Below are 16,280 nucleotides of genomic sequence, written 5' to 3' on the forward strand. Positions count from 1 at the left end.
GTACTACTGTTTGAGCATGGTAATTTAAAATTATACTCTTTATATTATGTCTACAAAAGATATTCTATTTGACCATGATAAAAATATTTTAAATCTTTAAATATTTAAAATAATATATATATATGTATATACTAAATGTATAAAATATTTTAAAATAGTATTTGTCTATGGTACTACTGTTTGCATAAATAATTTGAACAAAAGAAATGCTTTGGTATACCTATACAGAACTTTGTTTAATTTGTATTATTCTATTTGACTATGATAGTTACTTTATAATAATTATTATTAAAATAATATATATATATATATATATATATATGTATATTATATATTATGCTAGGTATCTAATTATGTTTATACTTAATTATAATAATAATAATTTAATTTGTTGATGAAATTTAAACACGTATATAATATATATATATATAATATACGTATATAATATATATAAGTTCTCTAATAATATAATAATATATACTTAATACTTATATCCATAATATATTAATTGTATGGATAATTTATAATAAATAATTAAAATATTTTATCGCGCCAAATGATGAACCAATGAGAAAGCCGTATTTTTGTATGGGTTTTATTTGATGTGCAGAATGGTAATATGCGGTCCGTTCGGTGTTTTGAGGATATCAGCCGCGTTCGCCGGTTGGAAAAGACGTAATAACCACAAAATGTCGAACAAAAGAAAAGAAAACGTTTGATAACAGAGAATTCGGACTCAATTTAAACTCAAACCACAACCATGGTCGAGCAATACCACGGTTAAACACCAAGAGCTCACGAATTTCAAACGTTTTCTGCTATAGAATTTCCTCAAAATTAGAAGTTTTCATTCTGATCAACCAGGGGTTAACGTGCGCCGTGCGGCACAACATACACTACAGGCACGTGATAACGTTGACTGCGCTGACCGATACGACAACGACACTACGACACTGTGACTTACGAGTTATTATTAATTTAATAATTATTATAGCTCTACCGTACATGTTCTACGCGGTTCTAGACTATAATATTAATTCTATTAATGAATATAAAGTGACAGAAACTTATCAGTCGGCTGTTATTTTATATTCATTTGTTTTTAAGAAATCGTGCACGATTGTCACATATTTATAGTGCCTTTTACACGTGAATAAACGATACCACCTAGAACGAGATTGCTGTCAATATCGTCATCAACGACTGACTGATTCAAATAATAGCCATCTTATAATTGACCACAGACATGGCAAATCAACAGTTCTACACCGTGACGGCTCACAAACCTACAGCGGTTGTCACCAGCATCTCTGGTATGTGATTTGCAATTTATCCCAACATTAAATACCAAAAGTATTTGCGTATCCAGAGCGTCCAGTTAAAGTATGATTCTGTATGACAGCTTGCTTCAACGGTTTTTTGTTTTATCTGAAGTACATGTGTAAACGTACAACATATCTCACATTATTTGATGACTGAGTACTCAATCGTTGAATACATTTATCAAACAAACTTTTGAGTCAAGTCAATCTAATAAAACATAATTTACTCTAGTATAAAAATTTTACTAAGAAATCTCGTTATTTAAGATACTCCACTAAGTTATTCATGATTGTTTTTGAAACAATTATCTTTCGATTCAGACTTAATTAATATTTAGTATTATACATCAAATTTTATAGCATTAGTTATTGAGTACTTTTTATGTACTTATTTATTAAAAATTGTTAGCTATCGACATTTTTTGATAAAATTATATAAATAAATTATAAAATTATTTATTTTTTCTGTTTTATCTGTAATTTTAGCAAATTTCACGTCACCAACTGATCGTAATCTACTTGTTGCAAGATTTAATCGTATTGATATATCTTTAGTCACTGAAGAAGGTTTGCAGCCAATTAAAGAAATAGCATTATATGGCAAAATTGAAATAATGAAAGTTTTCCGTCCTAAGGTATAACATTAAATAATAGCAAAATAATTTTAGCCATGATTAAACTTACTTAAATCACCATAATACAATTTTTTTTTCAAGCATAAGGATAAAGACTTGTTATTTGTTGTAACTGCTCGATATAACACCATGATATTAGAATGTGTTCAAACAGAAAGTGGTGATGTCGAAATTATTACTAAAGCTCATGGTAATATAGCCGATCATATTGGGAAAAAATCTGAAATTGGTGCTATGGCAGTTATTGATCCTAGTGCAAGAGTGATTGGTTTGAAATTATATGATGGATTGTTTAAAATCATTCCATTAGATAAAGAAGGCGAACTAAAGGCTTATTGCTTAAGGTAAATATGTTAAATATATTTCTAACTTAATTAACAATGATTTCTTTTCAGTAAAATCAATTATATTACTTTAAAAATATTAATATTCTTAAAATTAATTGTGGTGTATAAAACAATAGAAACATTTAAAAAATGTTTAGAATTTAAAACAAAGGCTTAAAAACGTTTTAAAATTATTATTTTTCATCTAAACCAGAAATTTTAATATGCAATAATACAATATCAAATATATTTAGATGACAAGTTATCTAAAATGGTAATACAATTTATGATTTTATTCTAGGATGGAAGAAGTTGAAGTACAAGATATTGATTTTCTGTATGGCTGTGCTAATCCTACTATTATTATTATACATCAGGATACTATGGGCCGCCACATTAAAGCTAAAGAATTGTCCATAAAAGATAAGGAATTTGTGAAGGTGCTTCATATTCAAGCTTCTTTAACTTATCTAGTTAATTTACTAATTTTTTTTATTTTTATGATTACTAGACTCCTTGGAAACAAGAAAATGTTGAAACAGAAGCTTCAATGATTATTCCTGTTCCCGAGCCTCTCTGTGGCGCCATTATTATTGGTCGAGAATCAGTTTTGTATCATAATGGTTCCTCTTTTATTGCTATTTCTCCTCCTGTCATAAAAGTAAAATACAATTTTTTTATTTAGAAAATTAATTTATAGTATTTTTTTGTTGATATTTGTAGCAAAGTACAATAGTATGTTATACAAGAATTGATGCAGAAGGTACAAGATATTTACTTGGAGATATGGCTGGACACTTATTTATGTTATTGCTGAATTATGAAAAAAACCCAGATGGCACATTTAAAATCAAAGATCCAAAAGTTGATTTATTGGGTTAGTAATTTGATAATAAATAAAAATAATTAAATAATTGTAATATTCATGATAAAACCTTCCTTTTTCAGGAGAGATTAGCATACCTGAATCACTTACTTACTTAGATAACAAAATAATATATGTTGCATCTCGAGTTGGTGACTCTCAACTTATAAAGCTCAATAAGAAACCTGATCAATTTGGTTCACACATCACTGTTTTAGATACATTTATGAATTTAGGACCTATTGTAGACATGTGTGTAATTGATTTAGAACGACAGGGCCAAGGACAAGTGGTAACATGTTCAGGTATGTATTAAAGCAGGGATGGCAAATAGGATTTTTTCTACGTGCCAACTAATGACATAATTCAAAAAAAAATTTTCAGCCGTGCCATTATTATTTTTATTAACACAGCAAAATACAAATACAAAATATAAATGAAAAATGTATGATTATAATGTAGAAAATTATGTAAAACTGGAAATAATGTGAAAAAAATATTAAATTATTATTGTTTGTTAGAAATCTTTTGCTTCATATTGGTTGAAAGGTTTTTTATATCTGGTTGATATGATTGTTGATTGCAAGGCAATACATGCTGCCGAATCTTCCTCCGTTAATCTGTTCTTAGCCTTTGAATGTGTATGATTTAATACCGAAAAGAGACTTTCGCAAGCATATGTTGAAGAAAAAATTGTTAACAATGAAATTGCTAATTTTTTACGATTACCTATATACGAGTAATATTAACTTGTCCACACACTTCTAGTAATCTAGTGTCCCACTATATTACAACATATAAATTATGTTTTATAATAATAAAGATAAGATATCTGTGCCGTCATAGTTCTGTACTAAATACTATTAAATAAAAAAAGATAAGATAACAATACGTCGTTGTGAAATATATATTATTAATATAAATATATATGGACAAATGAAGAGTGCCATCGAAAATCTCACGCGTGCCACCTATTTGCCATCCCTGTATTAAAGCTTATTAAAAATAAAAAGGAAATCTACAGAAATATTAATATTAACACCTTAATTTTTCTCATTTAAGGAGCTTATAAAGAAGGATCTCTTCGAATTATACGTAATGGAATAGGAATTCAAGAGGTAGCCACAATTGATTTAGTTGGAATTAAAGGAATGTGGCCTTTACGCGTTACTACTGATAGTGTTCTAGATGACACATTAGTTTTATCTTTTGTTGGACATAGCAGGGTGTTAGCATATAACGGAGAAGAAGTTGAAGAAATAGATTTAGAAGGCTTTCAATCTGAGTTACAAACATTTTATTGTGGTAACACATCAGATAATAAAATGGTCCAAATAACATCTGCTAGTGTTAGATTAATCTGTCTGAAAAGTAAATGTTTATTGAGTGAATGGAATGTACCTGACGGTAAAAGTATCAATGTAGTGTCATGTAATGGTCATCAAGCTGTTTGTGCTACTGGTAATAGCCTGTATTACATAGAAATTGGAACAGATAAAGTTGTACAAAATGGGTATGGGATCATTCATATTTTATTTTATAACAAATAATATTTAATTTGTATTAATAACTATGTTTATAGGTTTATTACATTAGATCATGAAGTATCTTGTCTTGATGTTTGTACCTTTAAAAATGAATTTTATAAAAATTCAAGTTTGGTTGCTGTTGGTTTATGGATGGATATATCTGTTAAAATATTTCAACTTCCTGACTTTGTAGAACTTGTTCGAGAACCTTTAGGCGAAGGTAAGTAAATAATTGTTATTATTTTGATGTAATAAATATTATTGACAATTTTTTGTTCTATAGAAATCATACCTCGGTCAATATTAATGGTAACATTTGAAAATATTGACTATTTATTATGCGCGTTAGGAGATGGCAGTTTATGTTATTTCCATTTAAACCCTGAAAATGGTGTATTAAGTGAAAAGCGAAAGGTTAGCTTCAATTATTTAAATTAAACAATAAATTAACCTGTAAACAGTAATGTATGCAATAAATATTTTTATTTTAGGTTAATCTTGGTACCCAGCCTACTTTAATCAGAAAGTTCCAAACACTTGCTACCACAAGTGTATTTGCATGTTCAGATCACCCAACTGTAATATATTCATCAAATAATAAATTGATATTCTCAAATGTTAATCTGCGCAAAGTTAACCATATGTGTTCGCTTAATACTAAAAGTTATCCAGACAGGTAAATAAACTGAAAAATCATTATAAAAAATGTATTATCAAATTATTTAATTTTGTCTTGATTTAAAGTTTGGCTATGGCAACTGACACTGCTATTATTATTGGAACAATTGACGAAATGCAAAAATTACATATTCGTACCATTCCTCTCGGAGAAGCTCCCAGACGAATTGCTCACCAAGAGTCAAGCAAGGTATGATTAACAAATAATTTTATTTTTTGCATTTTATGTACCTATAACATTTTTAAATTATTTTAGTCATTTGGTATAATTACAATGAGGATAGACGTTCATGAAGGAATTAATTTAGTCCCTGCTAGGCCTAGTGCTAGTACCAGTGCTCAAAATATTTCTGGTGCAATTAACAATCGTATGCCTAGTAATTCATCAGTAGTAAGTAGTAATCAAGGACCATTAAATATTGGAAGTAGTGAATATGGTCTTGAAGTCGAAATTCATAATATGCTTGTTCTGGATCAAAACACTTTTGAGGGTGAGTTTTTTTAAATATTATAATTAAAAACCTTAATAATCAATTATTTTTGACAAAATATGTTTAGTTTTACATGCACATCAGTTAAATTCTAATGAATATGCATTAAGTATTATATCAGCTAAATTGGGTGATGATCCAGCTACTTATTATATATTGGGAACAGCTGTTGTAAACCCTGAAGATCAAGATCCTAAGTTGGGGCGCATACTTATATTTCATTGGGATGATTCTTCATCAAAACTTACACAAATAACTGAGAAAGAAGTAAAAGGTGCATGTTATGGTATGGCTGAATTTAATGGAAAACTTTTAGCTGCAGTTAATTGTACAGTAAGCTGAAGATTTTTTATAATTAATCATGGTATATCAATAAAAAACATATTTCTATCACACTATCAATGTTTTTAGAACAATAGTAATAATATTAAATTAAAAGTTGTTTAAAAAAATTAAAAAACTATTTGATTTAAAAATGAATTAATAAAATATTTGTAAATCTATTTACGAATTACATTTTTATAACAATTTAATATTACATGCGAGATTTTTGGCCTTATAGGTTGTAAATAAGTTAAACGACTATTCTTACATTTTTGTGTAAATTCTTATATATGTTAACTGTTTTATCTAAATATTCTTATTTTTTTAGGTCCGATTATTTGAATGGACTGCTGAAAAAGAATTGAGACTTGAGTGTAGTCACTTCAATAATATTGTAGCATTATTTGTGAAAACTAAAGGTGATTTTATTGTTTGCGGTGATTTGATGAGATCTTTAACATTGCTGCAATACAAAACTATGGAAGGCAGTTTTGAAGAGGTAAATTCTTAACATGTGTGATAGTAAAGAACCATATTAATAATGTCCTAAATATTTTATCAATAGATAGCTAGAGATTACAATCCAAAATGGTCAACAGCCATAGAAATTATTGACGATGATGTATTCTTAGGTGCAGAAAATGATAAAAACTTATTTGTTATTCACAAAGACAGGTATTTATTTTTTATTTTTTTTGCTATGTATTTCAATAATATATTACTAGAATAATTAAATTGATATTTTATTCTATTCATTCAGCACATTGACGAGTGATGAAGCCCGACATCAACTTCAAGAAATTGGTCAATACCACTTGGGAGATCTAATAAATGTTTTCAGACATGGTTCATTAGTAATGCAGCACTTCACTGATACATATGTTTCAGTTCAAGGAGGTATTCTTTATGGTACTTGCAGTGGAGCTCTAGGTAATGTGAAAATATTAGAAATCAACACTGATTTGTTATTTTTTAAAACTAATATTATTTAAATTATTTTACCAGGGTTGGTGACACAGTTGACTCCCAAAATGTTTGACTTTCTGTCCGATTTAGAAAAGAGTTTAGCTACTGTGATTAAAGGAGTAGGAAAAATTAATCATCAGTTTTGGCGAAGCTATCATACTGAAATAAGAACTGAACCTTCTGAATCATTTGTGGATGGTGATTTAATTGAAAGCTTTTTAGATTTGTCAAAAAAAGAAATGACGGAAGTTGTTGACGAACTCCAGGTATTGTAATATAATTATTAACTTTTGATGAATTATTTATATTTAATATTTATACTAAAATCTATTTTGTCTTGGTATATGCATTGATCCACTGTTATTTGATGTTTAAACTTTTCAAAAATTATTTATAGTCTGTAACCTATCACAGATTACCATTAAATCATTAATAATGCTATTTCAAGAACTTAGTGTAGAATGTGTTTATTGTATTATACAATAATATACATATACTGTATATTCAATGTATGATACTTCTGTTTATTTCCTTAAAAACTAAATATATCAGAAAAAATGTCCGAAATCTTAGACTTAATTATTTTTAAAAGTAGCAATGAAAACAAAAACTGCACATATTATATTGTTAAAATGAAATATATTTTTTGCTGTGCTTGCAAAAAGGGATTTTAAATAAACCATACATTAAAATTTAAATGTACTAATAATCTCTTCTATTTGATTTTTGATAAATGTGTGCTTCAATATTATAATACCTTATTTTGTTTTGTCAGTTGCTTAATTAAGTCTTTATTAAGCTCATTTAAAATTTTATTCTTTCATGTTATTTATAATGATAGTTTATTGTATGGAAAAATGAAATAGTCAACTTAATTACAATTAGAGATGTGAAATTAAGAAAACTTGAACATTTTTTGTTTTCAAATGTTTCAATAAAGTACTAAATATGTTCAAAAGTTTTAAATGTGTATTGATTACATTGTATCACAATTTTTAGTACATATCTCTAAAAATTTTCTTGAAAAGTATAACAATTATGTAAATACAGTATGTACTCATAGGATTTATAGGATCTAATTAATAAATTAATACCTGTTGTAAAATGATGTATTTTAATTTGTTTTAACAGAACAATTTAACAAACTTAAATTTATTACTATATGTAATTTATGTATTTATCTAACAAATATAGTATAATACTATACATTTTTATATTACAGGGAGCCTATGATCATGATTTTAAGAAGATTTCAAAAGATACAAAGATCACTCTAGATGATGTCATCAAACTGGTTGAAGATTTAACTAGAATACACTAATTTATAAGTACTTAACTTGAATCTTTTTGGTTTTGGATGTTCTTATGATTTATTTTGTATTCAAACAAAAATTTTTATAATGTACAAATTTTGTATTATATCTTTTGCTAAGTTAGTTCAATTTACGTAACAATGGTATTTATTTGAAGTAAATTTATGTACTCAGATAAATTTTTAGTTATTTTGAACTGCTATCAGTAAGTTTCTTAAGTTATTATTTTTTTTTTACTTAATTTGATGACCACATATTATCATGTTATGTTTTTTTTAAATACTCTATCAATATATGCAATAAATTCATTTTTATTAAAAATATCTAAAAGATTATAAATTATAATATATATTATATTGATGTTTATTAAAACTAAAATTGTGATTATGTAGATTCATCTAAATTGAATAAATATGTTTTGAATAGATGCTGTATAAAAATATTTATTGATCAATAACCAACCATATTTAAATAATTTCACTGTGCAAAAAAAGACAATTTCTTATACTCGTAGTTTTTATTTTAAATAATTAATTTTACATTTTTGTGTAAAACAAACTTCAAAGAAAAGTATATAATAAATTGCCATTGTAGTAATCACTGCCTAGAGTCAAAATTGGTCTGAACAAGGTAACCTAAATAAATTTTAACTCTATTATGGATTCATAACATTTAAAAAATACATCAGTTTTGATTGAAATGATAACATGCACTATGGTAGAGTGTTAAACCAAACTCACGAAATATTAAACTTAGTCATATTTATATCGATAATTCTTGTGTAGGCGATCATTCTGATCCTATCATTGTAGGATCAGATTAATAAAAATTTAGTTTTATATTTGTTTGTAACAAATAATAATGTTACATAATAATTAAATAGAAAAATAATTTTGCCAATTATAATAATGTATAAATGATTAGTGTGTGCTTAGAAGACTGTCAAAGATAACTACCTAATTAAAACCTAGAATTGAATAACTATAATTTACCAAGTAATAGCAATATCATTCAGATTCAACATGGCGTCATTTTGGATGGACAAGGTCACACACTGACACGTCCTACCCAGCCAACCAAGTGTTTCGGAGAAATCAATTTACAACTGCACCTCAGTCAAGAAATCATGGTAAGAGTTAGATTTTAATATATACCTACGCAATACACAATTAAATATCAAAACCAAGGTCCAGATTACTTCAGTCGTGTGACTATTCTAAGTTTTTTACACTGTAAAAAAAAAGAAATTAAAATTAAATTTTCACAGTTGGTAATTAAAAAATAAATGTAAATGAAATACGTTGAATAACTCAAATTAATAATAATAATATTACGTATTGGTTGTGTGGGTGTTTTTGAACACGGCGTAACGTATAGGCAATATAGGTACTCGCGTGCACGTCTTACAAATATGATGGGATCATCGTTTATGTGTTATGTCACGGATTTAATCTTTTTTTTATTCGTTTCGTTACGGTGATCGATGTTTAGCAAGTATTTAACTATTTTCATTTATCCGGCGTGTCGTATCATACCACAGCCTAATCGCTATTACCTAACTATTACATTAATAAAAGCGCGCACGATGTAGCTATTGAAAAATTACAATCATTGGTCAATATTATCAATTATAACCTGTAATCACAGCGCTAATATGTCTAAACCACGCGCCATAAGACATGAAGTCTGCCAGAAATTGGTAACGCCACATTGTCAAATTTTTTCCGGAAAATTATTGAAAATCTATTGAAATTAATTGCAAATGAAATTTTAAATTTATTTGTTGATCATTACCTAGGAACTTCAGAAATAAAAAAAAAAACAAGTTTAGACGGGCACACTTCATGTCATGTCATAATTTCACGTATATACGTCGGCTTGTGTATAATAACTATAATATAACGTGGACTTTCGATTTTCATCGCCAAACGTAAAAAAAATTCAACTTCGTACATCAGCGCGGAAAATACGCTTCTCTTCCCCGCCACTACATACAACCGCTGCGAAAGCATTATAATATATTATACATTATATTATCATTATTATTATTATTATTATTACTATTATTATTATTATTGCGTCGTGTCCGATCGCCTTGCGCGTTCGTGACAACCGTCCCCGTGCTATTTGATCGTTACGAAATATTTGTTTATTATAAAGCGTCATTGTGATAGGGTCACAGTCACACGACGAGAATGATAAGAAAATAATGTATAATACAGGCACCATAATATAGCTACCCTGCCCATATACCTGCCTTATATTATTATCTGCGTGTCTGCTGCAAGCGTATATACTATATGTATAGTCTATAGATTTTATAATACATATTATATGTACGACGATGTATTATGGAGGCAAACCTTAAATACAAATATTCTGAATTCGATACAAAACGCGCACGATTCCGTGTGCCCAAGTACGGTTTACTGCATTATAGTTATTCTATATTTGTTTCCATGCATTTATATAATATATTTAAGTGTGCTTATATGGTTTATGTTCATATATATATATATATATATACAATTGGTATTATACTATCTGTAGTGATGATAGTGTTGTATCACTTTTTTATTAAATTATATTTTTTTTTGAAATGTGATTGAAAAATTATTACCTTAAATTGTATTATATACATTATAAACATAATATACCTATTTATTGAGATTTTAAGCAATTGATACATACACAGTATATATTTCTCAATGCTTCTGAATTCAGAATTAAAATTAGTTTTAATTGTTGTTTTTGCGATTTTTTGTGACATTTATTAAAATAAGCAAATTTTATTTAAATTTCTATATAACTGATTGTTATTTGCATGTTAAATAATTCTTCGTTTGTGTCTCGTCGTACTATCGTAGTTACCTAATTTGTAATTATAATTTCTAACCTGTATCGGCGTGATCTATATTCACTTTGATATTGATATAGTTACAGTAATCAAAAAATAATCCAATAAAAATATACAATTATGTAAATATATATGTTTTAGATATATTATGAGCAATTATAAAATTTATATACAAAACAGAGTACAATAGATGGTCAAGTAAAAAGTATACAAAAATATTTCAAGTATGATATATGTTTTCTACAACATTTTTAACAATCGAGAAATATTATACCCAATATTTGGTATACAATTCTTGAATGCGTGTAAAAATTAATAACAAATTTGAATGTATAATAAAATAGTAGAGAATTAAATTTTAAAAAAAAACACCGTGTAAAAAAACAAATAAAAAATGATTTTAAAGTAAAAAAAAAAGTTTCTCATTCTAAATATATATTGATATATTATAAATTCGAAACCATATATTAGGTATACGACCTATAGCAGGTACGTCGGGTTATCCGGTTATCGTGTAATAATTATTATATCGAAAAGAGATCATTGACGAAGCGAAGGGCCGTATAATATATAAATATAGTTTAATTTATATAATGCTTGTAAAAATAATAATATAATTATGTATATTTCAGCGAAAAACGACAAATTGAAACGAAAAAAATCGATATTAGTCGATACGATAGTATATATAGAGTAAAATATTATACTAAGATCGTTGTACCAACATATATATATATACTGTACGAAAGAGAAGAAAAAGAAAATAATATATTCAAGTATAGGTAACTCCTATATAATATATATATGGGTGTGTTTTTATATTTTTGATTTGGTATGGGTAAAAACTATTATTATATGCTATATAATATATTATATATTAACGTTATACGCTTATAATATAAACGTATGCCTAGAAAAAGAAAAAAAAACATTAATACCTAATGATATAACGTATGGTAACGATGGTGACCGAACAGTTTATTGTTTTAATTGATCTCAACGGCGGTAAGCGTGGTGGTAGACTGGTGCGTGGGCGACATGGGTTGGGTGATGGGCAGTGCCGGACTTGTGTACGACCGCGTTGAAACCGTTGTGGTCGTCGGCGGTGTACGTGACTTTGCGTGTGGTACCGTCTGGTTCGACCAGGCTGTATTCACCCTTGACAACGTCACCGTCTCGCTCTTCCCATTGGTCCTTGACGTCACCGGTATGGTAGTCCTTCACGCCGTAGTTGAAGGAGTACTTGGGTGGCGACTGCAACAACGATCCAGCGTTATGATGTGGCCACATTCCGCGTGTAAGACACGATAAAAACGACGTAATATTGTATAATATGTTATAGTGAAGCGAGAATATAATATTGTGGGAGAGACACGGTGATAGGTTTTTCACCCTACCTTTGGTGGCGATCGGTTGTAGAGGTTCGATTGACAAACGCGTTTGTATAAAAAGCATATACACATGAATAATACATATTGCTACAATTTTAAACAAACATTTATCGATACGCCAATATATATATAAGGATAACACCAATCACTGTGTGAAAAATCGAAATTTATAACGAAATCATGTACATCCGAGGTAATACAATTCTGTATACTTACATAATTATACTACGAATCATCGTTAATTATTGATCAATAATTAAAATAGCGTTATACATCAACCTGCAAAATGTTTTTATCTCAGGAAAGACGAAATTTTTAGGTTTTTTTTTTCAAGTTAATGTTTTATTTCTTTAGATTTAATTTAAACTAGATACGAAATCAGTATGATCGAAACCTCAATGATGATCAGAAAAATGCTTATGAATGTGAGGTTAGGTGATTTTAACGTCCATGGTGTTTTTTCATCGAATCGGCCACAGTTGATTACCATTATTGTTATGCATTTTATGATTAATTAAAAATTAATATAATTATACTAGATGTAATAATATGTATTGCACCATGTGCATCACTCACGTAGTAGTCGACGGGTTTCGAGGAGTAGCTGGGGTAGTCGGCCTGGTAGGTACTGGCTGACGAGTAAGCCGGGTACGCGGCGTAGTCATAAGACGGGGCCTCTTCATAACCGTGATGGTGGTAAGCAGCAGGTGCGACACCGTGGTGGTAACCGATTCCTGCACCGCCGTGGTAAGCGGCAGCACGGTGAGCCAGGTAGTTTCCGCAAGCCACATGCAACAGGAGAGCGGCGAGTGTGCACTGCCAAACGAACACGAATATACATTTCGACATTATTTATCAGAAAATTAAGATTTCAAATTTTTCAATAGTCATTTCTTTTACATTTACGCAGGTAAATATAGTGCATTATATAATTGATCATAATACAGTGCATTATACTTCTATGTGGAATAATATTCACAGGACAGCTGCTTGTTCATAACTGTATAATAATTGTCATATATATTTAGACTACCACAGCGAATAATGACTGCGAGTTTCGACAAAAATAACGCGTCGTCTGCACGAAAATCATTGGTTAGGTAAATTTTCCGACCCTTTATCTATACAGACGGTAGGTAAGCACGTCATCGCTTGGGGTGCCTTCAGAATAATATATTATACCTATTCAAGTCATAAGGCACCGCTGCACCAGCCGCTGTCGGAGGTAGGTATATACCTAATCATAATCGATTTGCAGTGCAGCATATTCCTACTACTGCTGCAGCATAATCGTATAGTGTTTATAATATAAATCATAATAATTATTTACGTATATACCTAGGTAAATACGTGCCGCCGTTTCGTGTGCGCTTATACATCGAGTCAACGATGGCACAGCGAAAAACGGCCGAGGACCTATCGTTCGCGCCGAGTCGTGCTCGATGATCGGATCGCGCATATATATATTATTAATATATACACATCATTACGCGCGGTGTATATGTTCGTACGTATTTAAATGTATGTGTGCGGAATTTATTGAGACGGGTTTGATCACGAACGCGTGTGTATATATATTATGTATAAGGATACGGTAATATGTATATATAGTATATGCATGTAGATATTTAGCGCCGCCCGCGAGAAGCGCACACTGCAGTATGTATAGTATACTGCAGGTATAAGATATATATATATATAGTATGGATGTAATTATTTTTTTTTATTCCTTCGCACGCACGACAATGGCACGGCGGCCAAGCACGCACAATGGACGTGAAAAATGAATCCGATAATTGGGTTATATAGTCGCGAGAAAACGCGGTCAACGCGTGTTACGCAATCGCCCGTCGTCGTCGCCGATGATCTTTTATTAATTGTAACACGCGGAAAATCGGACGCAAACGTATATTCATATTATTGCAACGGTCACATGTGTATATATATATAAATATATAATACCATATTACTGTGTCTATATAAATGTGTGAGCTGCGGTGTGACAGACTCGCGCCCGGCGAGCGCGTAACGCCGCCGCCGTGAGAATTCGTATAGAAAGTCAAAAATAATATACATATTATATACATATATAATAGTATGTATATGTATATGTATGTCGTGTACAAACAATGCGCTCGAAATTATATTTTTCTCGTGATTACGAATTGAATTCCCTAATGATTGCGTATTATATATAGGATAAATATATCTATATATTATGTGGATATTATACACTGCGCGAGATCGTAAAATACTTCGAATAGTGTAAGATGTTTTATTGTGTAATAACCGTATATGCATTTTATTCGCTCTAAAACGAGTGAGGATTAAAGAATATATCGTTGGAAAAATGTATACATCATGAACCCAGAAATATATCGCGAATTCGTTATATATATATTATATATAATATATTCATATCAAATACGTGTTGCATATAGCACAATCATACATTAAAATATTATACATTGCATTGGTAAAGTTTGAATAACTTTTTTTCACTATGTCTAAAATTTCATACCAAGTAGGTATAACTACATTATTTATTATACCTACGCAGTGTAAATGAGAATAAATATATTTCGAATTGTACCGAATAATAAATAATCCCTTGAATTCAGCTTAGGCGTTAAAGTCTCTGATACAACTAACCACACACTCCGTCAATAACAGTGTTTTATATTTTATAGCCATCCCCTAAGCCTAACACCGTATATAATTGTTTCAGACTTCCAACATGCAAGTTTAAAGGTACTGTGTAAATTTCCCCATCAGTAAAAACATAACATTTAAGCATATTATTATAATACATTTTATAAATAATAATGATATTTAGGTATGGGTATCAGATTTAAGAATTAATAATATATACTTAGGTATCTTATGGAAATTAAATATTGAAATTATTATTATATTTTTTTTTTTCCGTTTGAACCGACAGCAGATTATTATATTTTTAACGCATGCGGACTTGAAGAAATATTGGTAGAAAAAATTAATCCTTCACAACAGTTCAAAAATAAAAAAAAACTGTGAAGTTTCTGTAGTGGTGTTTAACTATAACGTTTAAAATCAAATAAACTTTTTATTATTTATGTATAAATACGTCACTATAGTGGCGATAAATGTAGGTGCAAAACATACCTATAGAGGCTTACATTTTTAATGCTGCGTACTGCATACACTTATAAAATTGTAATTTAACTATTGAACTAGCTACCTATATAATATACCTCGATACTTTATAGGTATAAAATATGTATGTATAGAAAAGATAAAAATAAAAATCATAAGATGAATAAGTAACCAGGTAATATTTCAATATCACTAGCCGAAATCAGCAACCACTATTATAGTATTACTATACATTAGGTACAATATATATTTTTAGTAATTATTATATTATATTATACTGACCTGTATGAACGCCATTTTTGAATTGAACGGTGATAAGTAATAAAACACTGATGAAAAATAAAAAAAACAACGTTGAGAACTAGTTGTGACTGTTCTAGAACACTGTTGGATTCAGTATGATCTGTACAGCGGACAAGACGATGCATTTATACCGAAAGGGAGCCAT

At 29.1% G+C, this 16,280-nt stretch overlaps 2 protein-coding genes across 2 annotated transcripts; one reads left to right on the forward strand and one right to left on the reverse strand.

The window, feature by feature from the left end:
- Positions 1-784: 784 nt before the first annotated feature.
- pic (DNA damage-binding protein pic) lies at positions 785-8,876 on the forward strand. Its single transcript, XM_015523428.2, has 19 exons — positions 785-1,313; positions 1,809-1,957; positions 2,039-2,301; positions 2,585-2,723; positions 2,795-2,944; positions 3,007-3,160; positions 3,232-3,453; positions 4,211-4,661; positions 4,731-4,897; positions 4,961-5,091; positions 5,169-5,353; positions 5,422-5,545; positions 5,612-5,846; positions 5,914-6,179; positions 6,499-6,669; positions 6,736-6,845; positions 6,931-7,100; positions 7,176-7,402; positions 8,359-8,876. Exons 1-19 carry the CDS (start codon positions 1,247-1,249, stop codon positions 8,455-8,457), a joined length of 3,480 nt encoding a protein of 1,159 aa, XP_015378914.2. The 5' UTR covers positions 785-1,246; the 3' UTR covers positions 8,458-8,876.
- Positions 8,877-11,424: 2,548 nt separating this feature from the next.
- LOC107173035 (uncharacterized) lies at positions 11,425-16,270 on the reverse strand. The gene is made up of 3 exons (XM_015523388.2): positions 16,115-16,270; positions 13,274-13,513; positions 11,425-12,560 (listed from the first exon to the last, which is right to left on the reverse strand). The coding sequence occupies exons 1-3, from the start codon at positions 16,127-16,129 to the stop codon at positions 12,303-12,305; spliced, it is 513 nt and encodes a 170-aa protein (XP_015378874.1). The 5' UTR covers positions 16,130-16,270; the 3' UTR covers positions 11,425-12,302.
- Positions 16,271-16,280: the final 10 nt, after the last annotated feature.

Source organism: Diuraphis noxia, unplaced genomic scaffold (genome assembly GCF_037042655.1).
Source record: "Diuraphis noxia isolate RWA-SAM2 unplaced genomic scaffold, SU_Dnox_SAM2 contig0002, whole genome shotgun sequence".
NCBI lineage: Eukaryota > Metazoa > Arthropoda > Insecta > Hemiptera > Aphididae > Diuraphis > Diuraphis noxia.